The 14795-nt window shown below is 38.8% G+C and overlaps 1 protein-coding gene across 2 annotated transcripts in view; it reads left to right on the top strand.

Annotated features, from left to right (window-relative positions):
- Lrriq3 (leucine rich repeats and IQ motif containing 3) overlaps positions 1-14795 on the top strand; it is a 96635-nt gene that overhangs the window by 62769 nt on the left and 19071 nt on the right. For both annotated transcript variants that reach the window (XM_040751552.1, XM_040751551.1), the window contains one exon: positions 9713-9842. In XM_040751552.1, coding sequence (XP_040607486.1) covers positions 9713-9842 — 130 coding nt within the window. The remainder of the gene's footprint in view (positions 1-9712; positions 9843-14795) is intronic.

The following is a 14795-nucleotide window of genomic DNA, read 5'->3' as shown; positions in this document are numbered from 1 at the left end:
TTATGCTGGCTTGTCCAGCAAGGATTTCCACAGTTATATTTCTTTTAAGTGATGAAAGTGGCACCCCTGTCTCAGTCCAAACTTTAGAGAGACATCTGGCTATACCTTCACATTATGCATAAACATAGCTGTTGATTTATTACAAGTGGCCTCATCCCATTTAGATAGAGTTTTTCTATGTCTGGTCTGTTCTTTTTTTTTTTTTTTTTTGCTGCACAGCCTGTTAAGGGTTATTGCCTGCTTTTCCTCCATCTGTGGAGATGGTCAGATTTTCTGTCTTTAACTCTGTTGTAATGCATCCTGCTTACCTATTTGCATGCACTGAGTGGTCATTGCATTTCAATGTGTTCCATTTACTAATATCTTTTGGGGTCTTTTTTTTCGGATGTGTGTCTCTATAGGGTGTTGGTTATAGTTTATATTTTGTGGTTATTTCCCTATCCGTTCTAAATGTTTGAGTATTGCTGGCCCTTTGAACATATTTGCAAGCATTAAATACTCTTCTGAGAATGGAATAACCTAAGACATGGTGCTAACTCTTCCAATAGTTGTTAGAAATCAACAGCAAAGCCATCTGGCCCTGGTCTTTGATCAGATAGTTTTCGTGAGTGCTTTAAGCTTTTTAAATGCATCTAGCTCACTCAGATTTTGTGTTTACACATAGGTCAACCTTGGTAACATGCAGTTTGGGAATCTGTCATTTCTTTTAGCTTGTAAGGTCTGTTTTATTTTTTTATTATGTGTAAGCATATGTTTCTGAATGGGAGCATGCGCCTGTGTGATGGGGTGTGCATACGAGCACAGCTGACTGCAGTCCAAAAAGCACACCAGTTCTGTGTGAGCACCTGACACGGGAGCTGGGGATCACACCTGAGTCCTCTGCAAGGCACTGCCCACACTTGGCCACTGAGCCCTCTTCCCAGCTCCTGGTCTTTTTTCAGTTGACACCAGAGGCTCCTACCCAGCTCCATCTTGCTAGTTCTCCTGTGATGACTGATGTTGTGTGCTTGTCTTGGATGCTGTCCCTTAACTCCCGCCTTGGTGTTGAGACAGGCTTTCTTTGTTGCCTGCTTCTTTGTATCCCAGGCTAGGACAGCAAGCATCTGAGGGTTTTTCTATCTGCATGTTTTCTCTTAGCACAGGAGCATTGGGATTATAGGCGTAAACTACCGTGCAGTTTTCCAAAGAACTCTGTAGATGTGAGCTCCAGTCCTCATACTTGCTCAGCAAGTACTTTGCCCATTGACCTATCTCTCTAGGCCTTCAGTGAACGTTTTGCATCATTTCAGCAGGAAACATCATTGATGTGATTTGGGGGGAGGGGATGAATTTGTTAAGAAAGCTGTGTCCACTATACTTTGACTTTGGACAAAATGAGGTTTTAGAAATATTAGAACCTATGAACTGTATGCTTGTTGGTGACATTGCTGGGCCTAGACTAAGCATTGCTTCCTCTAATCTTGAAGTAAAAGTCTTCAGATATCATGGAAGTTTGCAATGTCTTTTCTTATTAGGCTCCAGAATTGCACTGCTAAGTATCTACTCTATGGAAAAATCGAGGGCACAGTAATGGACTTGTTGGTGCCACTAGTGTTGGTCATGGTGGACCTTAAATTATAAAATGTTTGAGCTCAGCAAGCATGCCATTTCTACAATAAATTTTCCATATGCCCTGAATGTGGAAATTTTCAATAACCACATTCCGCATCTTCATTTCCCATTACTGTTTTCGTTCTAGTTTGGCTTTATATAGAAGATTTATGTTTCATCCTATATGTACTATGTTCTCTGTCCCTATCTAGGTCACCTTTTATTCATTCTCTTCCTTGCCCTAGGGTACTGTTTTGCTGAACTCTCTTTCAGATAAAGCAATATTGGCATCAGATATAAGGTAGTAGCAGTTTGTGAAGTAATGGTTAAGGTTAGCATCCTGAAAGTGTGTCTGGAATGATTCCCATTCCCTATGTCTGCTTCTGGGAACCAGCACTCACTGTTGACTGTTGACTGCAAATGCCAGCCTGCTTTCAGAGCTCTGAGGACAGACGTGTGTGCTTACTTCCTGCATTTACGAGTTCCGAGGACAGTTGTGTGTGCCTGTCTCACACAGCTCCCTGAAGTTCACTACTTTCTGCTGATTTGATAGAGGACTGTGGATCTGAACAGCAGAGCCAAGAATTTTCATTAGGATAAAGGAGATAACCTGTATTATTGTAACCTGAATGTTACATCTTTTGAGTAGTGTCTGAAAGCTGTGGGGCTGGGTTGACACTTTGGGATCTGGAAGCCCACTTTGGGATTCTTACTTTGGGATCTGGAAGTATTGGAAGAGAAAACCAAGCAGAGGATAGCATACTGAGGACCCGTGGGTCAGCTGTGACTCTGAACAGGTTTCTGGGATGATCCTTCAACAATTGACTGCTTCCACCCACAGTGATGTAGCAAATGCTGCTTTCTAAATGTAGACATAGTGTTGATTGTACCCCGAAATATAAAGTGGCTCATTATCTGCCAGCTCTGTTCAAAACTTTAAAACAGAAAGCCTCTGATTCCACAGCAGAAAATGTGAAAACCGAAGTCCAACTAACCTGCAGGTTGGAAAACAACCCAAAAGGTTCACAATGTAACTTGAATCTGAGACAGAAAGGTTTACTCTAACTTGCTGAAATGTGGGTCAGGAATGAAGAAAGGGGTATCACCAGGTATTACCATCGAAACCCACTTCTCAGTGTTTTAAAATAGTAGACCATGTATATCTTATAAGGAAGAAACATCAAACATAACCATCTATCTGCTTTATTTTTTCAATCCATTATCAATGTACTTTGTGAAGTGCAGAATGTCTCCCGATTCCTCAGCTAAGTAGCCTTGTGTTTAGTAATGCCCTGAAGTTTTATTTATTGCTGGAAAATATGGAATTTTATGGTTGCATGAGACTTGTGTCATGTGACTGAAGTTTCCATGTATATGCCTTTTACAGATTCCTTGTTAGTGTCTTCATTGAATCATGTCATTCTAGAAGATTTCATTCTTTACTGAATAATAAGCCTGTTGACTTATTATGATGTGTAGCCACAGAATGTAGAGGTGTTGGCTGAGAATAGATGTAGCTATTCCTTCCAGAGGCTTTTATTTATCCATTGTAAGGATGTGACAAGTTGAATTATTAAAGTTTCAAATATTGTAAAAAAAATACCATGTCTGGGTTAGGGTACAGGAGAAAGAGCCAAAGAAGGGCTTATGACAGTTACGGAGAGTTGCTGAGCGGAAAGCCCATCCACTGTCTTCAGGTATAAGGAATTCCAAGATAAATAAGTGAAATGTTGGAAGTTCTAGGTGCTGTCAAGGGTAAGTCATGATTTCTTTAAAGCTTATTTCCGGCTGTTGGATTCTTTCCAGAAAATGGAGGACTTCCATGATCTAGCACATGAAGTGGGAGTCTGAAGCCACACACTCGCACTGCATCCTGCTGGTTGGTTGGTGGGTTACTTGGTTGGGTGATGAGTTGGGTGGTTGGTTGGTTAGTTGGGATTGATTAGTTGGTTGGGTAGTTGGTTAGTTGGTTGGTTGATTGGTTGGTTGGGTGGTTAGTTGGTTGTTTGGTTGGTGGTTGTTGTTGTTTGAGTCACTACTCATGAAACATTTAATAAAAGAATTAAGCATATTCTGAGTTCCAGGATCATTCACAGGTCCAAGGAAGAACTGTAAATGAAGTTCTTTCTAAGGACCAGATTTTGGGCAAAAGTTTAGACCAACTAAGCATACATCGTGATAAATGACTGATGTAATCTGCATTGGATTCTGAGTGGAGTCTGGGTCAGGGAGACTTTCTCATAAGACTGTGGCAAGACTTTCTGAGAAGAAACTATTTAGAGTGAATGGTCAAAGCATAGGAAGCTAGCTGTGCACAGTTCTGGAAAGACAGGCTCCTTCACAAGACCCTGGGCCATGTAATAGCTTGTTTTGTTTGGGATGTGTTTATGAGGCTGAATGAACTCCACCATAGCAGGAGTTCAGTGAACTATAGCCAGAGATGAGATGAGTTTGGTGATATGTTAACAGGTTATATTTTTCGGAGTTCTGAAACTCACAATAAAAAGTTAGCAACTCAAACAATCATCAGAGTATTTAAAACCACAAAGAAATGTGCTTTGACCAATGTAAATGTAAACTTCAAATAAGGGGTTTGATTTAGAATGGAAATAGATGTTCCTATACTTAGGCTACAAAAATGACAGCAGAATTGCACAGACATAGTTGAAGTATATTCAAGAGCTAGAAGTTCTAGGATTTGCTGCAGGATTAAATATGAAGCTTCAGGAAATGGTTAGCATGGACTTTCTCAACTTTGTTCAAACTTCCATTAAAGGCTGAAGGATGCTGGGGAAAGATGAAGCCTGAATTGCTCCTTTACATTTTCTGTCCCATGTCATTGCATAGAACTAAGTTACACAGGATGTGTTTTGATAATATGTTAGTTTGTAGACTGCGTAGTTCGTAGGAGGCATTGGTTGGTATATTCCTTTTCATGGTCTAGGATATCTGTAGTTGTATGAAAGAATGTTTTTAGGGTCTGATGGCATGCTTCAGAAGGGGAAAATGTGGTCAGACCAATTCCTTCAATCCAGATGAGATTCTAGTACACTCCCCACAAGGGCTTCCCAACCACTCCTCAGAGCTGCCCAACCACGCACCCATGCTCAAAATACAATATATGTTCAAGTGATTCAATGTAATTTAATTTAATGAGTTATTTAATTTAATTTAATTTGTTCAACTGCAATATCTCCTCCACTTTAATGTCCTCTAGACAGGTAGACCAATGGCTCCAGTCTGTTGGCAGTATTGTGAATTTCTGGTTGCTGTTAAGTGAGTTTGTTCCTTTGCCTTTTCACTGGAAAGTGTGATAAACAGTTTTTGTGTCTTCATTTAAAGCTTATATATAAGTATTGATAAATATTGGGCTGAGAGCAGATTAACTTATGACATTAGAACAGGCTCTTGAGGAAGATATAATTTCACAAATATTTATTCTTCTCCACCTGGGCCCTCAGCTTCTCATATGTCTACCTTATTATATTATCATTTCATAAGTAACCAGAGATGTTATCAAATATTGCTCAATGAAAATTTATCATACTCTTCATATCTAAAACCTACGTTAATTCTAACTCTGTTGAAATGAATTTTTATCTAATTTACTTAATTTATCATCAGTTAATAATTGTCCTTGGTCAAATAGTCCTACATATTTTCTAAAGTCATCACGAATGAGTATCTGGTATACAATAGTGTGGATAATATAGATTATACATATTTTGGTGAAAACAAGTTGTGTATTATATACATCTCGTATTTTGATAGCTTTTCTTCTCTGTGAACTCAAGGATCAAACAGTATATTTGTGGCTTATATCCACTCTCTTCTTATATACAACAGAAAAGCTACTTTCCCTAAAGTTGTTAACTTTTGAAAATTTGAACTTATTTATATATTTGACTATGTGATGTTCCTGCAGGTTTATCTCAGTTGAACACATGAGATTTAATCATGCATTTTTGTCTTTGTAAGTCAGGAAAGTAAAAATTATTTTAAATGATGAGAGGCAACAATTGAATATATGAAGAAGGATAAATTGGAGAATTCAGTATTTACTCATTCATTTATTTAGAGACAGGGTTTTTCTGCATAGCTTTAGAGTCTGTCCTGGAACTTGGACTATAGATCCAGACTGACCTCGAACTCAGAGATCCACCTGCCTCTGTTCCTAGGTGCTGAGATTAAAGTAGTGCTCCACTACCACCCACCTAAGTATATATTTATTATATGTATATTATATATATTGCATATATAATTGAAAGTCTCTACTTAACTAGACTTCCTCCTTTATTATATAAATTTGATAATCTTATATCATTTATGGTAAAGACTTTACATGTAAAATCTGACAGGTATATTTTTTTGTTTTCTTATTCTTTCAAGTAATGGAACGAATGACTACTAATAAAAACAAGATTGCTAGGAAAACTCATTGTCTAATGGATAGGTTAAAATATGATCTCTAGAAGAAAAAGTGGGTCCTTTCATGTTTCAAATGGAATTTAACATGATCTCTTTCTTCATCTCTTTCTGTTATTCTTTGACAACATTATATGTATCTATATTGAATCAGGGTCCTTTACACTCCCTGTTGCCCTCTCTCAGTCCTCTTGTCTCCTGATGAAACTCCACATCTTCTGAATAATCCTCTCCTACTTCTTTTTGTTTTTGGTTTTTCGAGACAGGGTTTCTCTGTATTGTTTTGGAGGCTGTCCTGGAACTCACCTCATAGACCAGGATGGCCTCAAACTCACAGAGATCCTCCTTCCTCTGCCTCCTGAGTGCTGGGATTAAAGGCGCATGTCACCAATGCCTGACCAATCCTCTCCTACTTTAATATCTGTTTTTTATTGTATTTTTAGGCTCACTGAGTTTAATGATGGTTTCTTGAATGAGCTTGAGTGCAGTCTATTCAATGGAACATAGGCAAATTGTCAGTGGATAAAATACCAGTCCACATTACCTGAGTAGAGTCTCTCAAAGAGGCCTGGAGTCTCACCAGACTCATCTTCATGCATAAGGAAACGTTGATATGTCCATTCTTGTACACGTATTTACAGTGAGTTCATGAGTTCAATGGCTTTGTCATTTCCAAAACGCCTAGTTTTGCAACACTCTTCCCAAGTTTGTGGTAGTGTAATATAGGTGTCCAATTTATAGTTCAGAACTCAACCATCATTTATTTTACCCACTTTGACTAGGTATGAATATCTGAGATGTCATACTCCCCTGAAAAACACGGAGTTTCACTGACCAAAGCTAAGAAACACTGATCTCAGGGTATAGACAGGAATATTAAGAAGACAGAGTGGAATACAAGACTGAAGAGTAAAGAGTGAAAAGCAAAAATAAAAATAAAAACTGCAAAGAGAAAGACTGACAACATTTCTATTCATAAACAAATAGTAGTAGGTAGTCTCTGAGGACTGTGCCTTCCCCAGGTAACAGTGGCCTGAATTTAACATGGTTTGTAGCATGCAATCAATTGCATATATAGTAATGTGAGTGACAGAGAGAGTATCAATGCAGAGCAAAAGCAGGAAGATGGTTTATAGAAGAAGCATTTGTTTTTACAGTTGACCCTCAGGGCTTTAATTGAAAAGTCATGGTCTGTACAGTTTTTGTCACATTTTTTATTAGGATTTTATTTAAGTGACAATAGAAACATCCTTTTTAAATCATGCCATATTCTGCTACTATGCTTGGATGCTATGAGTCATAAAATGTGTGCTTGTCAATCTTAGGAAACAGGATGTCCATGAGCTTAAAATGCCTACTTATTTGTATTTCTAGAAAAAATAGTGATTTTGTTGTGAATATCATGAAAATAAGTTGTCTCAGATTAATAAGTGAAAGACTTTTCGCTAAAGCAATAAACACAGAGGGAAAAGAACAAAGCCCCTGCCCTGAACAGCAAGATGTCATTGTACTGTCACTTACTGCTGGAGAAAAGTGACTTTCAATCAATAAATCAGAGAATCTCGCATGAAAATTTAAAAATATTGAGTCAAACTCACTATTTATCCAAGGATGGCCTTGAAACTCTGATCCTCCTACTTCTACCTGCAGAATGCAGAGGTTGCACGCATGTAACCACGCCCAACTGAGAGACCAGATTTAACTACAATTGCCTGTATCGCACAGTAGGGAACTTGTGACAGAAAACTAAATATTGTATGGGACAATATCAGGGTAAAGTGAAAAATGTAAACTTTATTAGAAATTTAACTGACCTCTTTTTAGCTGGAGGTAGTACCATGTGTCTAAGCAGGGAATGAGTCCTGATTAATCTGAGATAAAAATATGATTAAGATATGGCTTTATTCTTTTGAGCAAATGTATTTCTGAGGGTTTACACAGTAAATGAGCACAGCTGATATCCATTCAGGATATTAAATGATGACAAGAGTGATGGGGGATGTCCTTTTGTGTGCTGTAGATATGTTTCTCTTATCGGTTGATGAATAAAGCTCTTTTGGCAAATGAGCAGGCAGGGTGTAGCCAGACAGGAAGTATAGGCAGAACTGCCAAACTAGGAGAATTCTGGGAAGAGGAATGCAGAGAGTAGCCAGGGAGATGCCATGTAGCCACCGAAGAAGTAACATTTCCTGCCTTTCATACGAATTAAAAACAAAAGATACTGGCAGAAAACCACAAACACCAAGCCATCAAATTCAGAAAGGTTGTATGTCTTTTGTTTGTTTGTTTGTTTTTTTGTTTTTACGAGACAGGGTTTCTCTGAATTGTTTTTGAGGCTGTCGGTCCAGCCCAGCCTCGAACTCACAGCGATCCACCTGCCTCTGCCTCCCAAGTGCTGGGATTAAAGGCGTGCACCACCACCGCCTGGCAAGGTCAGTATGTTTTAATGTGAACAAAATAAAGCAATAAGAAATTTGGCATACTGATTTTGAACTATAAACACTGGACTTGAAAATGCATGTTGAGACATTTGACAAAATGTACATCTATTGGGGTCTGAAGATGTCTCCATGGTTAGGAGTGCTTGGTTCCTATGGGGACATTCATTTAGAAACCCAGCCTGTGCCCTTGCATCATTGTTCCACCCCCATCTTTCTGAGACAAGCATGGATACCATGTTCCAGGATGGAAGCCGTGCAGATACTGCGAGGGTGATGAGGAGGGCTTTCCCCGATGGGTTCTGGATGACCTGCAGAAATCTCTAAGTGTCTTGCATCATCTGTGAAGACGAGAAGAAAGAACAGTGTTGTTGACACCTCGCCCATGTGTTCATGACACAGTTTACATTTGACAAAGCTCCTGTCTCCAAGAATCTTATTTCTGATTGTCTCTCTATTTTTTTAACCCATACATATGTAGTCTAATTTTACTAAAAGGCTTTTCCCATTCCAAGCTTCATTCTTACATTACCGTTTTCCTATCTACGGTACATTAAGTGTTCTGTAGGGTAATTTTGCATCCTTCCTTTCTTTCATTGAATCACCCTCAGGCTTTAAGACAAAATACCTTGTGTCTATTATGTATTGCTACTGCCTTTTCCTTCCAATGCCTTTACAGAATTACCCCCAGGGTATTGCTGTCTGTTCCTGTGAGGCTGCTTAGCAAAGGGATAAACAGTGGTACTTTTAAAGTTTTTCTTAATGGTACTTGTCTTACAGATTTGTAAAAATCAAAATCACAGTGCTTTGTCACACATGAGAAAGATCTTTGAGAATTCTGAAACATTTGATATCATCTGTTGTGGTTAATTTTTATTATCAACTTGACACAACCTAGAATCAGCTGGAAAAAAATTCCAATGGACATTTTTTTCAATCAGCTTGGCCTGTGGGTGTGTCTGAGGGGCTGGTATCTTGGTTAGGTTAAAGCAAGAAGGCATGCCCACCATAACTGGTGCCATTCCTTAAGAAACTATAATACTAGTGGAGAATATTAACTCAGCTTAGCATTTATGCATTAATTTCACACTGCTTGCCCTTGACTGTGAATATAACAGGACTAGCTGCTTCAAGTTTCTGTTGCCTTGACTTCTACCAGATGGTGGACCTGGAATCTGGAATTGGGAGGCAAACCCTTTGTCAAAGTGTTGTATCAGGAACAAGAAGTGATTCATCAACACCTTTATTTGTTTTCACAGATGAGATGTACTCCTGTTGACTTTAAACAGTCTACTGACTACAGAAAACACATTTCCTGTCTTTCATACGAATTACAAACAAAAGATACTGGCAGAAAACCACAAACACCAAGCCATCAAATTCAGAAAGGTCGGTATGTTTTAATGTGAACAAAATAAAGTAATAAGAAATGTGGCACACTGATCTTGAATTATAAACACTAGACTTGAAAATGCATGTTGAGATATTTGACAAAATGCACATCTATTGGGGTCTGAAGATGTCTCCATGGTAAGAGTGCTTGGTTTTCTTCCAGAGGAACTGAACTAGATTCTCAACACTGACATCACAGCTCCCAGCTGCCCTAACTTACAGCCCGAGGGGGATCTGTTGCCCTCTTTTGGTCTCTGCAGGCACTGTACACACTTGTCATATACATCCCCAGACACAGCTAAAAATCCATCCCTCACCTATTCTTTAAACTGATACATTTTCTTTGGTAAAAACAGTTGGTTAACTCTACCCAGAGCTGAGAGTTTCATGGCTAAAATTAGACTCTGTTTCTTTCCACTTGCAGTCTGCTTATTTTTCTGCACCACACCCCTTTAATAAAAGCTTGTTTTACTTCTTCATTTACAGAAAGTTTTCCAAAAGTAAAGCCTCCTTTGCTGAGATAAGTACTATTTTCCCTATTGTCTCCTTACCTGAAGAATTGTGCAAACTCACTGTACTGTGCAGGCCACACAGGTTTCAAGTCCTCGGCTCAGGTCATTCTTCCATGTCACCTCACTGCCTGGCACCGCACTTATACACCATTGTGTCCAGGCTCAGAAAGTTGCAATTTTGATCATTTAAAACTCATCTTCACTTTATTTTTTTATGTGTGTGGGTGGTTTGCGTACATATATGTCTGCACCACTTGCATGCCTGGAACCCACAGACATCAGAAGAGGGTGTGATGTTATAGAAAGACCTATCTAAATCAACATCCTCTGTTGTCAGATTTCTGCCTGGGTTCTTTCACCACATCAGAGACTCTATTAGTTACAATGCTGTTGGCCAATGTCTAGGGCTTCTTGTTGACTAGTTCTGTCATAAGTACTAAACCGTAACTACTAATATATCTTTTTTTACAAAGTCTTACCTTATGGAGAATGCCAAACTCTTGCGTCCTCTCCTCTGGCAACTCACTACCACATTTCACAGAATCCTCCTCATCTCCTTATCCTGCCTGTCTTGCTTCCCTATTGGCCAACAGTGTTTTAGTCACTAGCCAATAAGAGAGGCATTTTTACAGATGACATCTCCCATCAATCCTCTACTCAGCATGGCCTCTTAAGTACTGATCATACAATTGCCTCTTGCTTGAATAATAGTTGGGCATTTAAGATATCAATTCCATTCCTAGTCTTCAGATTTGCATGGGTCGCTTGCACTGTTGAGTGGAAATCTAACCCCTAAGATCACTGGACAATGAAGGATAATTAGTGGTCTTGTTATACCTTTCCTGGGCATGTGTAGCATCTTAGCCACCACACTAGCTTTTTAGTTATTTTAACATCCTATAAGTCATTTTTTCTTGCCTTTATTGTTTCAACACTCCCCAGTTTATCTTTTATTACCAATTCATTGCTTAATAGGCATTGATTCTTCTTTCCTTTCTCTCTCATGCTTTCTTTCTCTCTTCTTTTAAAACTTGAAAGTATGATCAATGCAAACAGAATAAGCATTTTGCGTACCCTTCCTGAATGACATGGTCTTGAGCTATTTTCCACTTTCTTATCTCATTAACTCTCCTTCTTTGAAAAATTGCATTGTAACTACGTGCTGATATTTAGAGTTATAGCCTTGACAGCATTAACTTGTCACTACATGGTAATAGCTAGAGTTATAATCATACATTATTCCACTTATGCAAATGATTCCCCTATACCTTAAATGACATTAGTTTTGTTTGTGGTCTGACTTAATGTCAACATTTTTTTTCTTCTGAAATTTGCTTTCCCTCATGATCAAATTAGACATGGTTTTATGTACACCAAATGCCCAGTCTCATTTCCTCTTCTGTGAGGAAGTATCCTAAGAAAGATAGCTTAAAGAAGAAATAGTTTATTTGGCTCACAATTCCAAGTTACATTCCATCATTTCAGAGGAGATGAGTCAGAAGGAACTTGAAACAGCTACACCTCATATTCACATTCAAGCATGGAGTAGTGAACTCACGTGCACGTATGGGTGATGATCTCATGCCGTGGTTATGGTACCATCAACAGTGGGTGGGATTTCCCACCTCCATTAAGGTGGTCAATAGTCTCCATAGAGGTGTCCACAGGCTAGCCTGGCCTAGACAGTCCCTTGCTGAGAATCATTCCCAAGTAACTCTAGATTGTGTCAAGTTGATGATTAAAACTATCAACCCTAATGTTACATTTTTTAGATGATTATCTTGGCACATTTTCACTTTTCCAAAATTTGAACTAATTCATTGTCTAAAGTGATTCAGCTCTACTACATTTTTAACCTTTCTCTTTTGTTGAATGGATATTGTGCTCAGAGTATTCTTAAATGATCGCCAAGAGAGAATTCTGTATTCTCCCAGAGAAGGAAGAAACATATGGCAGCCATGAAGCTTATGTTTCGTGGGCGTTTCCTATCCATTGCTCTGAATCACAATTTTGAAGTTTTTATTGCACCCCTTACCTTTGCCGATGAGCAATTCTGAGTGAACACTGCACAGAAGGTGTATGCCAGGGTCTTTTCTTTCCTTTTTTCTGTTATTGAAATAGATTTTTGTTTCTCACATAACATATCCTGATTATGGCTTCCCTCCCTCTGCTCCAGTTTTATAATTCTTCACCCCTACCATCCAGGTCTCCCTTTTCTGCCTCTCAGGTTTCTAGGGACAATAAGTTTTTTTAAAAACCTAACACATCATAATAGGACAAAACACACAAAACAGAAGGGAAATAGCTCACTAAAAGGCACAGAAACAGTTATAGATGCAGAGATCCAGTAATACACACACTTAGAAAATCCATAAAAGACTAAACTGGAAGCCACAATATATATACAAAGGACCTGTAGGTTACAAGAGAAGAAAAAAATAATAGCATAGAACTTACAAAAAAGGAAAAGCTTTGGCATAACTATATGAGAAAAAAAAGAAAGATGGCATTGAGTGCGTTTTCTGTTGGCCTTCTACAGGTAGGCATGCAGCATGCCCTTAAGGGTAGATTGGTTCTCCAGTGAGACTCTCTTGGAGGAAACTAAATTTTCATTTATAAATGGTTAGAAATTATTATAAGCTGGAGATAGTTTCTGGGTTAGGGTTCTGCTTTCTACTTTCAGCTCTAGGACTCTAGCTGTGAAGACCTATACAAGACATGTGCATACTCCACCAGTGCCACAGTTTTCATATGTCCATCAATACAGTTGACTTAGAGGACCTTGTTCCCTTGGTGCCCTCCATTCCCTCTGGGACTTCCTTTCTGTCTCCTCTTTCATGGGGTTCTCTGAGCCCCAAAGTATGGAATTTGATGGATACATCCCATTTAGGGCTGAGTGTTCCAAGGTCACTCACTCATTGCATATCTGCGTGTGTGTGTGTGTGTGTGTGTGTGTGTGTGTGTGCACTGATGTATGAGAACAGCAGAATATCATTAGGTGACATTCCTTTGCTTTTGTTTGTCTTAAAACAGTAGTGCTGTTTCTTCACTCTATGTCTCTGGTTCTCAAGGTTCTCGGTCACCCAAGAAACACTGAATATGGGTTTCTTCTCATGGAACTCAACTCAAATCAGATGTTGGCTAGTCACTCCCACAAGTTCTGTGCTGCATTGCATCGGTGCGTCTTGCAGCCAGGACACAAAGGGTTTGTAGCTGGGGCGATGTTTACCTTCTCCTTTGGTATCATGCAGAGCACTTTCCTGTATCCATGTTAACATGGAGGGGTTGAATCATCCTTGTGGAATCCCATCATCTTTTTGTAGACTTCAGAGATTTCACTAAGTCAGATTATTCCTTTCCTTGGTAATTTTTTGAGGGTAGTCTTCCCTGCTTCTTTGGATGCTTATTTTTCCACAAGTCTTTAAATACCTCAAGATGTTTGTTTTAACTGGATTATATGTTTTCTTGACATCTAGTTTTTGAGTTCTTCATATATATTAGATATTAGCCCTCTATTGGATGTGTTGTTGGTAAAAAACTTTTCCCATTCTGTAGGCTTCTACTTTGTTAGAATGATGGTGCCCTTTGCAATGCGCAATCTTTTCATTTATGAATAATTAATCTGAGTGTCTGTGTTATTGGCATACTGTACAATACACATTTGTCATCTCCTGTGCCAGTTCCTTAAAGGATGTTCCCTACTCTCTCTTCTGTCAGGTTCAGTATATCTGGTTTTAAGTTGAAGTCTTTGATCCATTTAGAGTTGAGTTTTGTTTAGTATCATATGCATGGATGTGAAGCTAGCTGTCCAGTTTAACCAGCACCATCTGCTGAAGTTGCTGTCTTTTTTCCTAATGTGTATTTCTGGCTTCTTCGTAAAATATCTGGTATTCAAGGATGTAGATATAGGTGTTCATCTTGATTCCACAGATATACAAGTCTAATTTGGTGCCACTACCATGCTGATTTTGTTACCGTTGCCCTGTAATGTGATTTGATGTCAGAGATGTTGGTACCTCAGCAGTTCCATTATGATACAGGGTTGCTTTAGCCCTCAGCAGTTCCATTATGATACAGGGTTGCTTTAGCTATCCTGTTGCTTGTTTTCCATGTGAGTATTTGTGTCCATAAGAAGCTGAAAGCTGTCGCTAACTGTGCTGTAAGTTTGATAGGGTTACATTGAATCTGCACATTGATTTCACTAGGATGATCATTTTCATTTTATCAATCCTACCAATCCATGAGCATGGGAGACCTTTCCATCTCATGACATCTTCTTCAAGTTGTTTTTCAGTGTCTTAGTTTTGGTCATGCAAGTCTTTCCCTTGTTAGGGTTGCACCATGCTATGTTTTTTTTATCATTTTTTATTTTAATTTTAAATAGCTTGTTTTACATGTCAATCCCAGTTCCCTCTCCCTCCCCTCCTCCCACACTCCC

The sequence above is a fragment of the Mesocricetus auratus genome, unplaced genomic scaffold, assembly GCF_017639785.1.
Source record: "Mesocricetus auratus isolate SY011 unplaced genomic scaffold, BCM_Maur_2.0 Super-Scaffold_100009, whole genome shotgun sequence".
NCBI lineage: Eukaryota > Metazoa > Chordata > Mammalia > Rodentia > Cricetidae > Mesocricetus > Mesocricetus auratus.
This window is presented reverse-complemented; position numbering and strand designations above follow the sequence as displayed.